Genomic DNA, 18610 nt, shown 5'->3' on the forward strand with positions numbered 1-18610 from the left:
AGTGTAACAGAAATTTGTCTAAGATAGCAAAGTACTGTTTCTTTATTACTCTTGCGTTGTAGGTGCCTTAACGTCATTTTCTGTTAAGTGCATTGAACTTACTGCTAGTCTTTTGCTATTCTGTTTAGCAGCCTTACTGCCAGCTTATTCTGTAATTGCACTAAACCAGTGGTTCTCAAATTGTGCCCTGTGGATCGCTGGGGATTGACAGTGTGCTTGCTGGTAATCCACAGAGAGCCCCTGAGCTAGCGGGTACTGGCTTTCCTCCAAGTCCCCATCCAGGTGTTCCTCTGATCAGAAACAGTGGAGTGGCGGAGACAGCCCATGCCCTCGGTGCCCGCAGGCAAAGGAGTATCTCTGCTGAGCTCCTCTCCTCTCGGTGAAAGTGTTTGAGAACCCTGGCATTGAGCATTTGAGTTGCTTATGTTTAGACTGTGTTGCTGCTCCTTAATCATGCATGTTGCCCCTCCATTTCTGTGCAGATTGCAGCCCCGCTCCGGAAGAATCTGGCCCAGGTATGTGCATTCATGGCTTCTGCTTCTTCTGAAAATTGCAGGGTTTGGTTCATAATTAACAACTGAACAAGTGCCTTGCTGTTAAGGTTGACCATTTTCAAATGGTAATGCTCTGCAATATCACATGACTTACCTAAGCATATTGAGAAGTTATTATTTTCCTAAATAATAGCGCAAGTGGTATCTGGTAACTTCTCGTGTCCAGGTATGGGAGAGAACTTGCTCATGGTCTCTTTGGTTTGTCCAGTTGATGTGTTTTAGCAAACTGTTGTGGGTGAGAATGATTTGAGGCCTGTTCCAAATGTCATTGAAGTCTGTGGGAGTCCAACATTTCAGACTTTTCAGACATGCCCTTTCATACGTGCTGTTGAGCTGGCCTTTCTGAATGAGAACTTGAGCAGAACACGGAGCAGTCAACAAGGCTGATGGAGAATCTCCGTGTTGGGGGTGCGCACCAAGCAGTGTTGGGCACTGCAAATCTAAAGTTTCAGGATACCAAAGTCAGGAGACTTTCATCCCACTATTAGCCACCTTTCCTCTCTCCTTGTGGTTCCGCACACTGGTGTTGCATTTACAAGGTCTGAATAATATGCCTCTGTAATACCACTCTCTCCCAGCTAGATGGCTGTAATTTCCCCCATTTGAGAGCAGTTTAATCCGAGTTCAGTGAAGGTTCAGTCTTTGAACTGTTACAGCATGGGCTCCTCAGTTTAGTGAAACCAATGGGAAATAAAGCCCCAGTGCAGGTATGATTTTCATCTTCACAAAGTATATTAATGTTCTTCTCAGCTGTACACCCCGTTTCCTTCTATACTAAGAAAGTAGTTTTAATGAATAAAAGACTTAACAAGTTTTTAATTCTTTGAACATCTCTTTAGGTTTTGCAAAATATGAATGTGGTGCATAAATGAATGCTATTTATTTATTTTTTTAAGATGGGAGTGATTAAAAGCAGTCAGGTTACCCCAGCTGGGTACCCAGTATACCCAAAACTGCATCTTAAACTTAAGTGGCTGAAGCTGCAGCGTAGTGAAGCACTTAATGCTTGCTTCTCTCTGAATCCAAATGTGATGCGGCTGTGTGCTTAAGTGGGTTGCCGATTATACTTTACTGAATCAGGGCTAAGCAACTACCACTTATTTAATAATTCTCTTTTTTAGAGATCATGAGTCCTTGCAACCCTGACCTAACCCAAGGGCAACTGCAGGTGCCCAGTACTTTGATTTATGGATGCTACGTTTTTTTTAATATGAAAAGACTAAAAGTATCTTTTCAAGGCTCTGGAGGACAGTTATTTTAATAATATTTTTATTGCTCTGGAGAAGAGAGACTCCTAGGGGGAAAAAAGCAAAAACTTTTCCCACCTGTCATTACATCCTTGATTTATACAGACTTTATGTATTAGGTTCTCTTAACAAGACTTCTTTTTTAAATAAAATAGTCAGTAGTATATAGTGAGAGAAGGTCCATTATGTGAACTCATAGGCCTTTAGGCCTTCCCAGCATCTCTCTCTCCCCCTCTCCCCCTCCCCCTCTCTCCCCCTCCTCCTCCCCCCCCCCCCCCCCCCCCCCCCCCAAATGCTACATTTCAAAGTGTATGACTTTGGTCAGCAGCAGTCATAGGAAAAATAGCAAAGACTTATGGGGCCAAGTCTGGCCCTTATTTACCAGCCAAAACTGAGTTGTAGCTGACTGAGTGGAGACTGCAGGATTTGTGTCTTGCTGTACAATACAAAGTGCCTAAAGCAAATGACAGGCATCCTGCTGGTTTGTACAATGCCAGTTTTTAGACGGAATAACTTCTAACATGAACGAGAAACCTCAGATTAAAAAGCAGGATTTGTGTCCAGACATGCCAACAGCTCGCTTGGAGTAGGTCTCCGGCTGTTGTAAATCTGTAACAGCTTGTTGCATCTCCGTTGTTTCAGGCCCCACACCAAATCATCCTTACCTATGGATCTGCCCAGTGGAGCCTAATAGTTTTAAAAAGTTCTGGTCATCTCACAGAACATAAAAGCAGATCCCAGAGTAGATTTCACATTAGAATTAGTGCCAATCCAATCCAACACCAATCATGGTGTTGGAAGGTGCTATTGATTGATTTGATAGAAAATACACTTTCAGTAATAAAGTTCTGTTAGGAAAATTAATGAGGGGAAGACAGAAGGACAGGAAAATCCAGGCAAAAGTTGAACACTTAGGGTCCTCTCACATTTATTTCAATGCTGCCAGTGAAATGTTCCAACCTGATTTGAGCCTCGGAGTGTGATTACTTCTGTTCCTGTTTACTGTTAATAGCAACTACCATTTTGCAGACTGACAAGGGTTTGTTTTTTCACGGCCAAAATTTTAAACCGAAAGAATACACAGCACAGAGGATTTTTGCTCATTACCCTGGATGAGCCACTGCATTGCATGTGAGTGTTGGGATTAAAAAAACATCTAACAATTGCTTTATCTTCAGGCGGGCTGGTATACCACCAGTGCACTTTGTGATTACCACAGATAAACACATCTTTCAAATGAAGTGCTGCCAGACACACTACAATTTTAAAGCTTCACTGAGTTAATAACTATATACATCTATGCATATCCAGGCAATGAGATGATGATGATGATGTGCTGGAAGATCTTTTCAGTTCTTTTTGTCATTCTCATTTGTTTATAGAAAAGCTCTTAAATGCAGTAAGAGAAACACTGTTAGTATCATCTCTGTTTTGCTTTTTAAGTGTTCATGGGGCCATGTTATGGCATCTGATTTATTTTGAGAGAAAATACTTAATAGGATATAAAAGGCAAGCTGTAATTCCTTGCCTGTTCTTTTGATGTTTCCTGCCTTTTTTATGGCAATGGAACAGAGCCAAACAACTTCCCCTTTGTGTAGTTTATTAGGTTATCTATCTACCGCATAGAACAAAAGCAAAAAGGATAGTTCTGTTAATCTTGTCAGTTATGTTTCTGTTAGCAGATTTCCAAAGTTCCCCTCTTTGGCTGGTTATCAAAGAAACATTTATTATTGCTAGCTCTTAGTCCTGCCTTTGAGTCAAAATCCCAAACAACTGCCTTTCAGGGGCTTGAAGTGCCCCATTCATGCAGGTTCTGATCTGTACATTGCCTTGTTCCTACAGCCAACTGGGCTGGCGGCTGTGTGTGTTCTGTTCGTGAGCTCCGGTGCTTTTTAAAAATAAAACACATTGTCCTTCCCTTTTAAAAAGGGAAGTGTTCTTCTGTTGCAGCCGTACATTAAGGAGGGCAAAACCAAAGCACTGTTCTGTTTTCTTTTTATATTGCAGAGGGAATGGATTTTGGTATAGCACCTGAATAATTTTTCATACAGTCATGGAAGTGGGTTTTTAAAATTAGTGGTTGATTAAGACAAAAGATGAAAGAAGGAAAGAAAAGAAACTGAGCTTGTGGGGCATTTTAAGGCAGAGCAATCTCTTAAGGAAGGCACAATGTTTGGGGTACTGAAATAGGATTTTGGTAACCCAGTTTCACTTCTGTGCTTCCTATGTAGGACCTTGAACAGAGTCCCTCTGGGACATATCTTGTGTATTTCAGTGGAAGTCAAGCTCCAAACTACTTCCAAGGATCTGCCTAACTCCCATCTAAATCACTGCACTTAGTGTTTCTTACTAACTTGCTCTAAGCCTTCAAAGCCACTCAGCAGACAGAGGACACTTAAAAGAATACCTACATGAATTTTTCACCTCTCTGTCTTATTACTCCTATGCTGCAAATGGGAGATAAGCATCGTCTTACCTCAGTGAGGTGCAACAAGGATCAATAAGATGGTGAGGCAGTTGAACAATACACCTGTGAGTCCACAAAAGATTCAAAGGCAAGATGCTTGGGAGAAATCTCATTGACAGAAATGGCTAAGCAGATGTTCGCTATTTGTGTTATACGATGGACTCCATACTGTCTGTCCATATATGCACTGTGAAAGGGTGTGTTTGAACCTTTATACGTAAGTATATACACTTGTGCATATACTTATTCATCTTTCTGTTATACTTTCCAAATCAGCTATTGTATAGCCTGTTCTGTGGGCACAAATCCGGGAGCTATTACATGATCAGGAAAGTCATAACAGCCTTACAGAGTAAAATTCTCTGTATTTTCCTCATGCGATAAGCACTCTGTAATCTTACTTCATTAATAACAAGCAGGGAGTAACCAGCCAGCCAAAATAAAACAAGCCCTAAATGTGAATTATCAACAACTTTGACTTGCAACAGGAAGTTTCTTCTTAATGCATGTTTGTTTGATTCAAATAGAGTACTTACAGTGCTGCTAATTTTTTTCTTTTAACCAGGTGAATGGAGTGAAGCTCTTTATCCGTTGCTGACCACACTCACAGACTGCGTAGCCATGATGAGTGACAAGGCAAAGAAAGCCATGGTCTTTTTATTAATGCAGGACAGTGCCCCAACAATAGGGCTCTGCCTGAGCCTTCAGTATCGCAGGGATGTTGTCTTCTGCCAAACCGTAAGCAAGCAAATATGCATGATTTGATTGCACTTTGACATGTGGTCAGCTTTATATGAAATATGAAAGATGACTGTTTTCAGAATTTTTCAGATCTGTTGTACTCTCGGGTTTAACAGCGTGATCTCGTCTCACAGGCTATGCTATCCTGTGCTTACTGGTCACTTACACGCATTTCACGTTATATAACTTAAGTGTCCCCTTGGATATAAATTCACTATTTAAAAAAAAAAAAAAATCCAGAATCAGTGAAAATACACTGCTATCTACAGAAACAACCTTTGCCTTCCAATGCCACCAAACTAAAACCAGAAGTAAGATGTGAAAGCAGGAGGAAAAAAAAAAAAACATGAGCAGAAAGTGTACTCCCTTGGTTACCGTTTGTTGTTTTGTGCATCGAGAAAACCAACGGGACCTGCAGTACCTAAGGAGAGAAGTCCAGCTACAGGGAGAGAAATGGGTGCTGTTTTGGAGGTTTTTTCCTAGAAGTTCTGTTTCTGAGCCTGCTGGGGTCTCTTGTGTCAGCCACTGACGAGCAGGTGTCTGCACTAAAGAACTTCCACATTTCTTCTGCCCGTTACACTTCTGTAGTGTGTCTGCTTCCCCATGAAATCAGTCTCTCGTTCATTTATTTCAAACAGCTTATCTCTTGGACATTGTTTGGTAGGGCGGTTGTCCCAAAATGTAATATCTCATAGAGATAAATTAAGGGAATTTTCTATACAAAACCCACTTCATATTGCAGATAATTTTTTAAACTCAATACTTTGAATATGTTTACCCATCATAAATAGAACTTTATTCCCTTTTGTTTAATTCTGTAACAAAGTCATACACCTGTGTACATAGCATATGGCAATCACTTGGGAAATTCCTTTGTTGACAGAGTGAATTTAAGACTAGTACTAATTTTAGATCTTAGTACTAGGTCTTCAGGACCTTGTCCAGAATATCTCGTAATGCTAGAGTTTGAATCTTTGCATAATGCAAACAGGTATTGCATTTTTAAGCTTTCTTAAAATGTCATTTAAAAAAAAAAAAATCGTTGATTCATACTCTAAAAAATCATGGCCTGGAACTAGCTGTGTTGCTTTTACATCTGTAACAAAAACAATTCTCCAAGAAGACTCTTTTGTAATTCATAAGTTGTAGGCCCTAATACAAGTGATTGTGTCCAGAAAACAAATAGATGCGAGATCAACAGCAGTCCCATTTTGGGAAAGCTTGCAAGACAAAGGCAGTGTGCCCTAAATCTAATTTTATGAATGTTTTGGTTTTTTGTTGGTGGTTGTCTCTCTTCAGCTGCAAGGAAAACAAGAATGACATTTAAGGGAAAAGAACATCAGTCAGACAGATTTTATGATACCCCTTATATGTGATATTGTTTCTGTTTGGGGCTGAAGAGCCTTTTTTGTCTTGAATCATTTCACTCTTGTCTGTTTTCTCTCCGACAGCTGACAGCTCTCATTTGTGGTTTCATTATCAAGCTGAGGAACTGCCTGCATGATGATGGATTTCTAAGACAACTCTACACCATTGGCTTGCTGGCGCAGTTTGAGAGCCTGCTGAGCACTTACGGTAAAGGCACAGGGCAAGTGGGTGGTATCAGCTGTTGAGTCAGCAAATTCTGCTTTAAATTGGCTGCAGCAGAACATGAGTGTTTGGGACAATCTGCAGCTCAGCTACCAAATGATTTTGAAAACTGAAATGCAGAACCAGATTATATCTGGAGTACTTAATTAGCTAACAACTGTAAATTTCTTCGCATTTAATTGAATTACTTCTAAAACATAAAGTGTACTTGCCTTATAATATTATGTCAAAGGTTTAAAAAAAAAAGTATCATACTGATCGTTTTTTCAGAAAAGAAATGTATTACAATTTTGGTAAGCTGAGAGAAACTGTGCCCAAAATATGTTTTTTTAATTTTCTTGACTGCCTGTAATCCTACAGTACAAAGTGAGCAAATCCAGAACACAATGTAACTTTTCCAACACACTTTTCCAACACAAAGGATATCATGGCTGTGACAATGCTGAGAAGTACTTACTAGCATTGTCTAAACTGGAAAATCAGCATATAATCTACTTGAAGAACGGTAGTCTGGACTGTGCTAGATAACTGGTATTTTCTAACCTTGCTGAACTCATAAAGTCAGTCATGCCATTGTTTGCAGTCTGTAGGCCAAGGTGAAGGCCTGGGCTCCAGAGCTTCTTCATCCATAGAACTTCTTTATAAGAGCGATGACCTACAGTCGTCATCAAATTGATAAAGGGAAGTTGTATGTAACAAGCAATGATTATGATTCACTTTTTCTTCCTTGATTTAGGTGAGGAGCTGGCAATGCTGGAGGACATGAGTTTGGGAATCATGGACTTGAGGAATGTAACCTTTAAAGTAACTCAGGCCACATCAAATACATCTACTGACATGCTGCCGGTCATCACTGGAAATCGGTAAAAAAAAAATGGGGGTCAGGCAGGAAGTGGGGTGGGACTGCAGATGGGAGAAGCAGGGATACTGCACTTGAAATGAATTACGTGCTGTTGTACTGTGCTGGTTTTCTCCTCAGAACTTCAAAGCAATGTTTTGAAGTGGACTAACTCATTTTTACTGATGTTTCATTTTACGGGGAGCTAAGCTGAAAAGGGATATATGGCAAGGCTCAAACCGTGGCAGTATTGTTTTATGAATAAATATCATCTTGACGTAGCCTTCCACAATCATAAGCCAGAAGCATTCAATCTTTTCTTAAGCACTTGTGCTGTTTTTGAATTTTGGACTGACTTCTGAGGGTGATCTCATTGTGTAAAATGCACTGCTGTTGATCAGTTGGTCAGTGCTTTACTGTATGCCACTGAGTAATGGGCCGCCATTAGCACAGCGGAACACAGAACGTGTATCAGGCAGTTGATGGGCTGCTGCTGAGGTGAGGCCTCTTTAGGATCAATTTCCAAACTATCAGGGCCAAGCTGGCTTTAACTTACGGATGCTTATGAAACACCAGACTGCTGCACATTTTGGCCACGTGTCTGAAAAGAGATATTTTCAAGGTTGAGTTTAAAAGCAATTTTTATTTTAAAAGTCTGAAGTAAACATACATTCACATTCTCGCGTCAAGTGGAGCGGGAGTGATCTGTTACAGCTTTACCGTGATGGGAAGCGTTTACAACAGAGTCACACTTCAATTTGAATGCCTCAGCCTGCCTATCAACTGGCCTCGCACTGGTTTCTGACTTGGGGCTGATGGGCCCCTGCAATAGAGCTCTTGCCCAGAGGGAGCCACTTCACAGACAGGGAGGAAGCTGTGGAAGGACAGAGGCCTCACAAAAGTCAATGTTTTAATGTTTCTGTATTTCAGAGTCTTTAGAATCTTCTAGTTTTGAAACTGATTTCTGGAGGAAATAAGGCTTATTCGATTACAGTGTGCTGTACCAAGCTCCCCTGGAGCTTTGCCCAGCTTCTTCCACATCTGAAAAAGAGCTAGAATTTTCAAAGATAAAAACATTTAGAGGAATTTTGTTAAGTTAAGGTTCACATGCAATGAAAAGTGCCCTGGCTGAAGGAGGTCTGCAGTACAATCATGTATGTTACGGAAATTGCTGAGACCTGTGGAAGTGGCTGACAGCTGACAGAAAATTCATTTCAAAGAAAATCTTCAGTTGAAACTTGCCATCAGCTATAGGACACTAATCAGCAGGAAACCAGTCTTCATTAGTTTCAGGTCTGATAGAGTTGCTTGTTATTTTGCTGTCTAGATTTTACTCAAGAAAGAGAAGAAAGAAATCGTGCGTATTTATTTTGGTGCAAACTATTGGAAGCTTTACATGTATAGGTGAAAATAGGTTTTTTGCTTTCAGACATAGCATAGGATTTGTGCGTCCATCCAATGTAAATGTGGGACAGACCAATTTTCATTACCTTATTATATACTTCCCAGAGCTCTTTTGCTATACCTGAGAGTATATGCTATACTTGAGAGTTCTGCACTGTAAAGACTTGGATGTAACACCGAGGTATTGCTGCTGATAGGTTAACACACAAACCTCAGTAACTTCTGTATTGGCAGTTCCAACATAGGGTAATATGACATACACTGATGTTATGGGATAAGATAAGTTGTGTTACCTCATGTTTGCCATGAGATAAAGCATGCAGAGTGCGCTTTGCTGTAGCTCAGCTGACCCAAGGTAACCTGTTGTGCTGCAGGAACAGCCTGTAGGTCTGAGTCATAAGCTCTGTATCAGTGCTTTTGTTAGCTCTCCCTTCAATTTATGCTTGGGTCGTTACTATCATTGCCTCTATCTTTCTGCTCAGAAATGTCAGTACTACTTACTGTATCCAAAAATGTATCCTTTTATGCATGTGCAACATCACATGCCTTTATCATTTTAAAATCAAATATACTTTACTCTTGATGAGATGAGGACATGCCAAGATTTGGCTTTTTCTACCCAAGTTGTACAAGAGCTGCAGTATTAATGAGCAGAGCAAAATCAGCTTTTGTCAGGAAATTGGCAGATCTGATTGAAATGTACATGAGGATCTAAAATCAACATTACAGGTTGCTGCAGGTTTGTTTTTGAACTAGAATAGCTTTTCTGATTAGGAGCGAGCTACGGCAGTTCCTTAAAGTCCTCAGTTTTGACTGATACTTATTTTTTAATAGTCGTATTATGTTCTAGATGTTATCCCTCTTCACATAAATAACACTTTCTCGGAATGTAGCTTTTTGATCTTTATGTCTAATAGCTGTTTGTTTATTTTCAGTGATGGATTTAATGTGAGGATCCCTTTGCCAAGCGCCTTGTTTGATTTGTTGCCGCGAGAGATTCAAAGTGGCATGTTACTGAGGGTTCAGCCTGTTCTTTTCAATGTGGGAATCAATGAGCAGCAAACCCTAGCAGAGAAGTATGTATTCAGTCATGCAAGCTCAACCTTAATGGCAATTCAGCAATCTCCTGTTCTGATGGAAGTATGTCTCTGTGGAGTTTCACTGTTGCATTACTAACAGTGATTCAGTTTCTCCAATACACGAACAAGGGAATATTAAATGAAGCTGTCAAATGCAAAACAAACAAAAGGAGGTCCTTCTTCATATGGCACATAGCTGTGGAGCTCCTTACCTCATGGCTTTGAGTCTAATGCAGGTTTATGTGGTTCAGAAGAGAATTTACAGAAGAGGAAATCTGTCATGTGCTATTTAACACAGAGGTGCTGCTTGTGACTTGAGACCTCTGTGAGTGACAGATCACTAGAGGCTGAGAGACCATTCTGAGTATCTCTGTGGATTTGCCCCTTGGTTTTGCACTCTCCCCTAGACTCCCTCTTCTGGCCACTGTCAAAAACCAGGATAACGGACCTTTGTTTTATCATATCGTTGCTGTACTTATGTAATGCAACACTGTTCCTGTAAAGCTGAAAAATATAATTACGTAATTATATTTGCTAGGGAAACTGTTCAGTTTTGGAAGAGCCACCAGAGCTTCCCTCTGTTAGGGCCATAAGAACACATTGACAGAGCACTGCTCTAATGGAGGGCTCCAGTGAAGTCAGGCACGTGCGTGTTGTGACAGCAGCCTTGGTACCCGGGTGGAGTGTGCAGTATGATAGTGGACAACTAGAAGAAGTCTAACAAAGGCATTCCAGCAGTGACTGTTGTCCTCTGTTGCCTATAAAGAGAGCCCAAGGTGACTAGCATAGTTACAGATGTCAACACTGTGTGTGCATATACATGTACGTAGATAGAGTTAGATGAGATGAATCATGGCATTGTTGACAATATTTATTCCATTCACAGTTTATTACTCCTAGATCCATATTTCTCATTTACATATCTGAAGTCGAAGTTCCCAATCCTATCTACTGATGTTATGGTTATTATTAGTTTATGAACTAAACTAGTAAATCCATTATTAAAAGTTTGAATTTTGGCAAAATGATTTACCAGATGGGTATTTAATATTGAAAGAGAGACACAAAAGCCAAAGAATTTTAAGTACTATTTTCTACAAGATTTTTCTTTCACTTTTGTTCCCACTTTGCCCTCACACTCATATTTTCTGTAATGAATCACTACAACACTTCTCTGTTACACTTTACTCTGCATTTGAATGGTTAGGAATTTCATGGGATGAATCTTTAAACTGTTTTCTGGTAGTCATATTGCCAAGTGTAGTTGTCTTCGAAGAAGGTGAGAAACCTTTTACCTTGGGCTTAACTGTTCCTTTCTTCACCTTTTAAAGGTTTGGAGATACCTCACTGCAAGAAGTAATTAACATGGAAAGCTTAGTGCGGTTGAATTCCTATTTTGAGCAGTTCAAGGAAGTTTTGCCTGATGATTGTAAGTATTTGCTAATTAATGGCAAATTTGGTTGAACAGCACAATTCAGGCTGATTTTGTAATTTGTTTGCTTCATGTTAGTTGTTTAAATGTTGATGATACACCAGCATTAGTAACCACCAAGAAATGATGCGACTCTATTTTAATATGTTAGTACTAAGTAGAGCAGATTCAAGAGGTTTAAAAGTCAGTCTGATTAACTTTCCTTTTTAGATTTACTTTGCCAGTCTTTCTAAGTGGCATTATGTACCGTATAAACATGCAGCTAGGCAGTTAGATTGCCATGAGGGGAAGGCATAAAAGTGACAGGTCATAGCAGCAGCAGTTTTATGTGCAGTTTTTGGTCACGTTCTCTGTACTTACGATAACCTGCACAGAGAGCAACTGCCAGTTTTTAGGAACTTAATCACTTTCCCTCTGCTTATCCTTTGGCACTTTCCTATAATTGTTGCCTCTGCAGCCAGGAACAGAGAAGTCTAGCACCTGGAAGAGAGACAATAGCTACAAGCTTGAATTTTACTGGTTATATAGGAAAATTTTGTGCTTGTTACTGTTTTTTTGGGAGGCAGTGGCATAAATGCTATTTACATGTGATGACAAAAATGGTGAAAATTCGTTGATTCGTTATTATTAGTATCAAACCTCTTGTAAGCTAATTTCATGGGTCCCACAATTGCAGTTTTATTGCAGAAATACAAATGCAGCAACATGCAACAGGACAGTGAGAATTCTGTCTCTTATACATTATAGTACTTTCAGTTACCCTGGATTTTTTTTTGATGCAGCTGAGAGCAGAAGCTGTTTCCCTCCTTCTGGGCATTCGTAATCCTCCATAATTAATTCTCTGAAACTCTAGCTGCAAAATTTTATTTTTTTTATTATGTATTAGTCTAGCATCAAACTTTCTTGTAAAGTGCAAAAATTAATCAATTTATTTTTGTTCTGCTTTTCTCCCCGTTACTTACTTTGTCCATAGTCTTCCATAAAAATAGTTCCCATTCAGCTCCTTCCTCTCCTCTTAGATTTTGCTCACTTTTTTTTTCCACTTCAGTCTCTTCCCTCATCCCCAAACCTCTGATGTTGACCCAATCATCTTTTAGCTTTTGCCTTTTTTACTGAAACTTTTTTTTTTATCCTGCAGTCTGTTTTCTTTCCTGTCATTTGTTCCTTCTCTTTTCATGTTTTTTGGACTTCGTTTCAACTTTATACTTATTCTCCTCTATTCTTAAACAGCACTGGTGTCATGACCTTGAGTTTCTCATTTACCGCTAACACTCACTCCTGATACCAGAGGTTTTTCTTCAAGTAACTTGAAGTTGTGAATAAGGTTGGCGTGCAGCGTTGGACAGGTGGCATTAACGTGCACCTTAACAGTGAAAGAAAACAGAATAGTCTTGTGTTCACCTTCCTTTTCTCCCTTACTCTGGTTACTTGGCATTACATTGATCCCTGCCACATGAAATGAATACCACAAAGGGCGAAAATCTGTTCTCTACCAAAACTTTCTTCTGCTTCACTGTTTGTTCTGGGTAAATGCAGACATATTGTACGTGGTTTTGCAATCCAGCTTGGACAAATGGTTTGTGGTTATAAACATTAAGCAAAAGTTTTGATTAGAAGTGTGAAAAAAATATTGCGGGTGTCCCAGCAGCTGTGTTAGAGATGCTCTGTGAAAAGCTGAGACTATATGGACAAACCTGGGACTGTGCTTGTCATAAGGAAGGTCTGAGGGTGTGTTTTGTACCTCCTCTGTGGTGATATTTAGAACATACAAAGTGAAACATACTTTTCCATGAACCTTTGTCAAGAGAGAATAACATTTTACATTTAACTGTAAAACAGGTGGTTATTATGACCAGCCAGTGGTGTAGTCTGTGGTAAGTACAGGCAAAAGGAAAACCAAACCGATCATTTCAGAGGACAAGAGGCCCGGTGAAGTATCTGCTGGCAGCTTGTAGGAAATGTTCCCTTCAAGAACAATACACAAGGGAAACTGATTCCTGATCCACTGTCTTTGTCCCTGTGCTCTTAATTCTAAGAACTGCAGAATTTCTAAGAAGTGAATGACTGTCTTACCTTCATTAGCTCCTTGTCCTTGTTCCATTAGCTCTCCTTGTCCTTAGAAATACCTGGGGAGATGGTCTGTGCACCCTTTTTTTTTTTTTAACAGGTATTACTTTCTAGGTGTAGAGTTCAGGCAGAGCAGACCAGGGTAGACCCAATACTGCTAACATACTATCTGCTGTGAGAAGAGACATGGTCCAAAAAGAAAACCTCATATATCACCCATGCAGGGTTCTTTTTGTCACATAGTCATTTTTTACCAGTGCATACCGCCTTACCTATCCAGTCACAGCCTTAGTTGGTGTCCTCTGTAGTTACCCCTTAAAAAAAAAAAAAGATTACCTATTTAATACTTGTTGATTGTCTTTGAGTATCTTGCTACATGTATAAGAGATGATGTGTAACACTTTGAACATGTAAGATGACTGTTGAAAGCACTCTGAAGTATTGAAATATTTCAACTGATTTCTTTCCACTTAGTGAAATATTAATAAACAGATCGTGGGAGTGCAGTGTCCTATTGGGAAGAGTATTTCTTGTAATGGAAAACTGGCCAGCTCACAAGTTTAAAATTGAAAATATGCACAGAGTATAAAATGACATCTTCAGGGTTTCTGTGGGGACATGCATGATATGCTGTGACCTCTGAGGGGTGATAATATGGGCAGTTACATGTTTATATACAGTTATGAACAGTGTATGAAAGCAAGCACATCTGTGACACACAAACCAAGATACTATACCAATCTTGCTCCCTTTGTTCACTCTGTTGTTATATTGCTATCAGATTCTGAGCCCCTGAAGTTTTAAGTAACCTGAATGTATATTTCCAGTTGAGTTTAATGAAGCTTGAATTTGTTTTGTTGGTGGCACTAAGCCATTAAGAATTGGATTAATTGTTGTAAGCTTTAATAGTTTCAAGAAAACGTGATTGTGTTTGCAACAGGCATGTAGGAACGCTTTCCATGTAACTTATCTTTGTAGAAATGTTGAATACAGGTAAATAAGTGAAGTTGGTTTTGTTTGTTTTATAAAGGTCTACCTCGATCTCGTAGTCAGACGTGCCTGCCTGAACTGTTAAGATTTCTGGGACAAAATGTACATGCAAGGAAAAATAAGAATGTTGATATCCTTTGGCAAGCTGCTGAGGTATTTATTAATCTAAGCATCTCTGCATAGTTCAGTTGATTTTCTGTATGCATATGTATTTTTCCCTTTTTTATTACTGCTATTTTCGAATTTCTTCATTTGCTTGCATATAGCTTGGAAATGCTGCCAGGTTAATCCTCCTCTAGAATGAGACATGGGGAGATAAAATATATTTTCCACATCAGTATTTTACCTGCAACTCATGTAACGAAGCTTTGCTCTCTCAACGATGACAACTTTTGGCATCAAAGTCCTACACAACATTTGTGTCTCTCTGAGGAGGAGAAGTACAGGTGTGTTCTCTGACAGAAGGTTATGCATGAAGAAGGAATGATGAATTGTATATCCCATTTCTAGATATGCCGCAGACTAAATGGTGTTCGATTTACAAGCTGTAAAAGTGCCAAGGATAGGACTGCCATGTCGGTCACCCTAGAGCAGTGTTTGATCCTACAGCACGAACATGGAATGGCTCCACAGGTCTTCACCCAGGCTCTGGAGTGTATGAGGAGGTAAGAGTTTGACTCTGTCACTTATTCCTAAACGAGGAACCATGCAAACTGCAGAGGAGCAGTGGTCTCTGTTTCTATCAAAAGGTAAAAAAAGTAAAATAAAGCCAGAAAACTGCAAAACTGGCTGCTAGAATTCATCCCTCCCTGCATGTATTAGTGAGTTGCATATGCTAAATCTGGTTGTTACCAGATTTGGATCAGATGGGTGTTAGTTTTCAGTAGTGAATCAGGAGTTTTCAGAGGAGCATGTAAAAACGTGTTTTCAATTAATGCTGAGCTTACAGAACAGGAAACTGGTGCGTCTTTGAAAGTTGGTTAATGCTGAGGTTACCTTAACTGTCATAGCACTGGGTTTCTTAGTTCTAGATCAGGCAGATTTCTCAGGGATGACCTGTCTTTTGTTCTTGGAAACATAGACACTTGCAGTTTGCACTGGTTTGCCACGTGTATTCTTTAGCAGTGAAACACCGCTCACTGGGCGAAATGTCAGTACGAGTGTTTCGCAATACAGCAACCAAATTTCATCACAATGTGTCAGTGTGCTGTTGTCCTATCAATATAATGATGTTCTGTATTCTGAAGCAGCAGAGACGTTTGCAGAATTAAATACTGTACTAAAAAAAAAAAAAAAAAAAAAAAGAAAATCTGTTTACTGTTGTTCAATGCCTTGTTTCAAGCACTGCTGGAAAACTCCGTAACTCACATACCAAAAGAAAGGATAAGAAATCTAGCTTTAGTCTTTATCAATGTAGTTCAACAATGCTGTTCAGTCCTGTTTTTCAACATTCACTCTTACTGAATGTACTGTACTGTGTGTCTTCTCACCAAATTCTCTAGAGTGTTCAATTCTCTTATCCTTTCTGTATGTTTTTGCTGTTTGACCCTTTCTTACTCTTCAGTTACCTAGAAGGAAAATGTCTCATATAATGACACCTGCAGCCTCCTACACTAATAATTTGGGTTTTGTATCTACATCTAACTGGATGTCACTGGACTTTTCTATTTTCACTTTTTTGCTGCACTTTTTGCTGCATTGTTACAGGGTTAGTACAGTACCTGAAAACAGCATTCAGAGAGTAGTTAAACCTTGGTATTAGAAACAAAGCTCGGAACAGCTTTTTGAGGGAGAAGTTATTGACTTAAAATGAAGCTAAGTGGCTCTCAAATATCTCTATTTGAATTATGCAACTTGTCAACTTAGACATCTGAAAGAAAAAAAGCTTTGTTGCAGTTTATTTAGTAAGAATAAGAACTGAACGAGTATAATACTAGGAATCTTATTTTCTTTAAATTAGTTACTGAGTTAACTTTTTTTTTTTTAATGCAGTCATGGACACAGTAGAGACAAAAGTTAATAATAACATTGTTTTGGACTTTCAGACTATCAATTTAATATAACACAGAATCAGATAAAATATTGACCCAAGAAACACATTGCTTTATGTTGACCTACACAGGGATATTGAAAGAGGGCCAATTTAATCAAAGCCTTTGGCTAGTGTGTTCTAGCAACATCAGGGACTTGCTCTAACAGGTGAAAGACGTGACTTTCTCTTCTTCTGTTAAATCTTTGACTAAGAGAGATTGTGCAGAACAAATACTGACTAGTCCTGAAGGAATACTAAGATTAGACCATTCTTCAAGCCCATTACTCTTTCTTCCTCACATCTCATTGCTGTTTGGGGTAGGTTGTTGTGTTTTTAAAATTATTTGCCAATTCTGCTCGGGAACAATGGCACAGAATTAACAGAGCTTAACGAGAGAGATGTGATTATGGAACAAATATGTAGGATACCAACTCTACCCAAACCCATTTCAACCTGGACAGGATAACCTGACCTAGATGACAGACATATGAAGTGAGAGAGTTGCAAATTACTTCCAGGGCATTCAGAAAACTTGCTTTTTCTTTTAACTTGGATCTTTTATTTGTGTAATTGTACAAGAAAAGGAGTACTCGGTTCAGTCTTGAAGGCTTCTGAAGTTTCTGGAGCAGTTGGAAGGGCAGGGAAGAAGCACTATTAAGTTGTGGGAGTCAAAGAAAGTGCTTAATTTCTTTTCTACTGGTAACTTTCCACAGAAGAAAAGCATCCTTGCTTACACTGTTCTTGAAAAATTAAGAAAGCACCCTCTTCTTCCATGTGATGCTGGTCTTCAGAGGTGTTAGTTCCCACTTACTCATTCTCAGGGACTTTGTTTCCTTCCTAGTCTTGTGATAATTACGTATCTGTGATAATTTTGTTCAGTGAGCATGGACATCAGGGAGGGAACATTGAGTGCTCCTTGTGGATTCTTGTAGAAATTCACAGATACAAGTTTGTGACTTTCACCTTAGAAACAAATATCCTATTAGAATAAACTCACTCTTCTGTAAATAAGTCACAACTTTTCCTGTCCCAAATCAAATATATAGTAACTCTCAGCCTATGTCTGGAAGTCGAAGCTACAGAGGAAACGACTACCTGGCCCGTAAAGGCAGCTCAAGAGTCAAAGTCCAGCTGGATCACATAGCCTCTTCCATCTGCAGCAGTGCCAACACTCCCCACTAGACTTGTGTCTCCCTGCCCTCCCTCCTCCTACCAGATTACTGTCCTGTCAGATACGCTGGTGGAGCTGTGTGTGTGAATATAGTCTAATCCAGTTTCAGTCAAAATCAGCCTGGGTAGCAAAATCCTTTACACGTTTAAGGTTTTCGTTAAACCAATTAGGAAGTTGTGACACAAGCAGTTCAGCCAACAGAGAAGAGCTGTCTCCAATAGGGGCTCTTGAAAAGCAGCTGGAAATAGGGCGAGGGAAATAATCACTTCTAGCTGCTTCTAGTCATGTTTGGATACAACCACTCACTGCAATAAAACAACCATTAAAAGTTTGGTTGGATTTCTTCACTGGTTGACCTGATTTAAGAATAAAATTGTGGTGAGTTAGCCTTGGCCACCTGCCAGACGCCCACCCAGCCACTCTCTCACTCCCCCTCCTCAACAGGACAGGGGGAGAAAAGACGATGAAAAAGCTTGTGTGTTGAGATAAAGACAGGGAGATCACTTGCTAGTTACTGTTACAGGCAAAACAGACTCAACTTAAAGAAAATTAATTTATTGCCAACAGATTTGGATGGTAAGAAACAAAGACAAAAATTAAAATACCTTTTCTCCACAACCTCTTTTTTTCCCAGGCCCAAGTACTTCACTCCTTCGTTCCCAACTCCTCTACCTCCTCCCCACACTCCCTTTATCCACCACTTTCCAGTCAACATTAGCTTTCTGCTCACTGATCACACTCCAGTTGATTTAATATTCCCTCACCATCTCCTTCAGAGGTCTTTCTATATTTTGAGTACCTTTCAGTGCATAGTTATGCCCAGGCAATTGCCAACAAATATATTTGTTTTTTCTTACCTGTACCAGATACATTCCTGTATGTGCTCTCATTATTCAGCAGTAGCCCAGGCAGGAAGGAGAGTACTTGCCTTTCAAATACGTGGGAGACTGCAGCTGCATTGACTTGTAAGTCCAGTCTTCAGGTCAGCCTTGAGCTCA

At 39.6% G+C, this 18610-nt stretch overlaps 1 protein-coding gene across 5 annotated transcripts in view; it reads left to right on the forward strand.

Annotated features, from left to right (window-relative positions):
- INPP4A (inositol polyphosphate-4-phosphatase type I A) overlaps window positions 1–18610 on the forward strand; it is a 51600-nt gene that overhangs the window by 24685 nt on the left and 8305 nt on the right. For all 5 annotated transcript variants that reach the window (XM_082304573.1, XM_082304575.1, XM_082304574.1 and 2 more), the window contains 8 exons: window positions 483–515; window positions 4834–5006; window positions 6461–6584; window positions 7336–7462; window positions 9777–9917; window positions 11252–11349; window positions 14450–14562; window positions 14920–15074. In XM_082304573.1, coding sequence (XP_082160699.1) covers window positions 483–515; window positions 4834–5006; window positions 6461–6584; window positions 7336–7462; window positions 9777–9917; window positions 11252–11349; window positions 14450–14562; window positions 14920–15074 — 964 coding nt within the window. The remainder of the gene's footprint in view (window positions 1–482; window positions 516–4833; window positions 5007–6460; window positions 6585–7335; window positions 7463–9776; window positions 9918–11251; window positions 11350–14449; window positions 14563–14919; window positions 15075–18610) is intronic.

The sequence above is a fragment of the Platalea leucorodia genome (assembly GCF_965183815.1).
Source record: "Platalea leucorodia genome assembly, chromosome: 2".
Lineage (NCBI taxonomy): Eukaryota > Metazoa > Chordata > Aves > Pelecaniformes > Threskiornithidae > Platalea > Platalea leucorodia.